General features: G+C 36.7%; 1 protein-coding gene across 1 annotated transcript; it reads left to right on the top strand.

The window, feature by feature from the left end:
* The first annotated feature begins 1,200 nt into the window (after positions 1 to 1,200).
* LOC132254270 (uncharacterized) lies at positions 1,201 to 1,599 on the top strand. Its single transcript, XM_059739563.1, has one exon. The coding sequence runs from the start codon at positions 1,201 to 1,203 to the stop codon at positions 1,597 to 1,599; it is 399 nt and encodes a 132-aa protein (XP_059595546.1).
* The last annotated feature ends 813 nt before the right edge of the window (positions 1,600 to 2,412 follow it).

The raw sequence follows: 2,412 nt of genomic DNA, 5'->3' as shown, positions 1-2,412 counted from the left end.
TGAAACATACTTCTTTAATAAATAAATAAGAAAAGTTCTCACAATCTTCTAGAAAACTGAACTGAAAGACTCCATATCCTTTCTTTGACGGAAGCGGGAGATTGCGGTCTCTTCCACTCTATGAGCCATGCCATCCAAGCCTTTGCTTAGATGTTGCGACCCATCGACCTCTAAGCCCCCACTCGGGTTGCAAACCCATGTTACCAGACTGCTTAAAAGCGGGAAAGAAGCAACCTGAGACGCCATTTCAGGTTGTGATGCCATTCCACCAGTCGAAACGACGCCCACAATGTTCCTTCTAGCAAACGCCGTCTCCATTTTAGAATGTGATGCCATTCCACCAGTCAAAGTGATGCCTATAGCGTTCCTTTCAATGAACCTTGTCTTTGTTTCAGGTTGCGACGCCATTCCGCTAGTCGGTGACGATGTTCTAGCGTTGTTTTGGCAATCAGAGAAGCGTTGTGATGCCGTTCCGACGTCGTTTGGCATCCTTGGATGTGGAACTCGAACCCACAACCACAAGGTTAAGAGCCTTGCACTCTACCAACTGAGCTACGGGACCCTTATGTTGGTTTATGATTCTGTACCATAAAAAATTATTTTTTGCTACATTTGTTTTTAACATTTCAAAATAAATAAGTATGTATATTTGTTGCCAAAGTAACTTATATTACGTAATTTTATTTATTTTGAAATATGTAAACATCTTATTATTGTGTAAAATAATTGGCCCAAAGGAAGATTACTTTAATATAATAATAAATAAAGTAGTCATAAATGTGTGGCATATAAAGTTTACCTTGCATGTTGTATGTTAGTCCAAAGAAAGGCATATTGCTTCGATTTTATTGTCAATATTTATGAACTAATTTTGTAAAAGAATACCAATTACAAGTTGATATTTTTGTCCAAATATTGAATATTAATGATTGTGTTAGGTATCTTGTAATAGACCCACATATATATATATATATATCTATGTGTGTGTGTGTGTGTGTGTGTGTGTGTGTGTGTGTGTGTGTATGTGTTGAATTATTTATTTATTTATTCATATATGTATGATATTTTTTGTGATTGATTGTGAGCTTTATTGTTATGGATTCAACATCTTCTATATTTGCTAATGTTAATAACATTCTTGTGCTTAATGGCACAAACTTCAAGAAATGGAAGGAACACGTTATAATTGTGCTCGGGTTCATGGATTTGGACTATGCATTAAGAGAGGATCGCCTTGCGGACCTTATTAGTGCCAGCACTGCTGAGCAAAGGGCTACTATGGAAAAATGGGAGCAATCCAATCGCATGAGTCTAATGATAATGAAGCACTCAATTCCAGAAGCTATAAGGGGTGCAATACCTGAGGAGACCCAAGCCAAGACATTCTTGGACCAGATAGCAAACCGATTCATTGAAAATGAAAAGGTTGAAACAAGCACTATTTTTAGTAAGCTTGTCTTCATGCGATACAAAGAGAAAGAGAATATAAGAGAGTACATAATGGAAATGTCCAATCTTGTGACTAGACTCAAGGCACTAAATTTAGAGTTATTAGAAGACATACTCGTGCACTTGGTCTTGATCTCTCTGCCTACATAATTTAGTCCATTCAAGATCAGTTACAATACACAAAAGGAAAAATGGAATCTAAATGAGCTTATTGCTCATTGTGTACAAGAGGAAGAGAGATTGAAACAAGAGAAGATGGAAAGTACTCACTTGGCTTCCATATCTTAGGGATATGGTACCAGCAAAAAAAGGAAGAGGGATAATAAACACCCCCCAACCGACTCATTGCTAGTCCCTTAGCAATGGAGGAGATAAAAACTAAGTAAACTATAATAATATACATAAAAGGGATCATGCAAATCACTCCAAAAAATGATATGAGTGGCATGATGGACATCCATGGATCAATAAAGATGTGAAACTCAACCTATAATAAGAGTTGTCAAAGCATTCGCTTGATCATAGAGTACAAAGAATGGATATTATGCAAGTTTAAGCATCAAAAGAATTTTCATTCTCAAAAGATCCAAATCAAATTCTTCCACTAAAAGCTAAGTGTTAATGTGATTAGCTTCCGAGTATAGTATGGATAACTATCATCTCCCCCCAACCTAAGTCTTTCTTTAAGCTTAGCAAAATTAACCATCTCTTGATAGGCTAGGAACGCACCTCTTATTCACAATTCGTTTCACTTACTAAACTTAACCAATTCACCCATGTAACAAGCAGAGGATCGGTGACTCCCAACCAATAAAGGTTTAGGGCACCAGGCTTTAAAGGCTTTTGCCACCCCTTCGGACCATGCTCAGGTTTCAAGGCAAGCAAAGAAGTTTATTCTATTTTTTTTTCTTTTTCTTTTTCTTTTTCTATTTTTTTCAAAGACTCATTGGTCTTTATGAGGTG

Source organism: Vitis vinifera, chromosome 9 (assembly GCF_030704535.1).
Source record: "Vitis vinifera cultivar Pinot Noir 40024 chromosome 9, ASM3070453v1".
Taxonomy (NCBI): Eukaryota; Viridiplantae; Streptophyta; class Magnoliopsida; order Vitales; family Vitaceae; genus Vitis; species Vitis vinifera.
Note: the sequence above shows the minus strand (reverse complement) of the source record. Positions and strands in the feature narration are given on the sequence as shown.

Coding starts and splice junctions, on each gene's coding strand:
- LOC132254270 (XM_059739563.1), top strand. CDS start 1,201: ATGGATTTGGACTATGCATTAAGAGAGGATCGCCTTGCGGACCTTATT.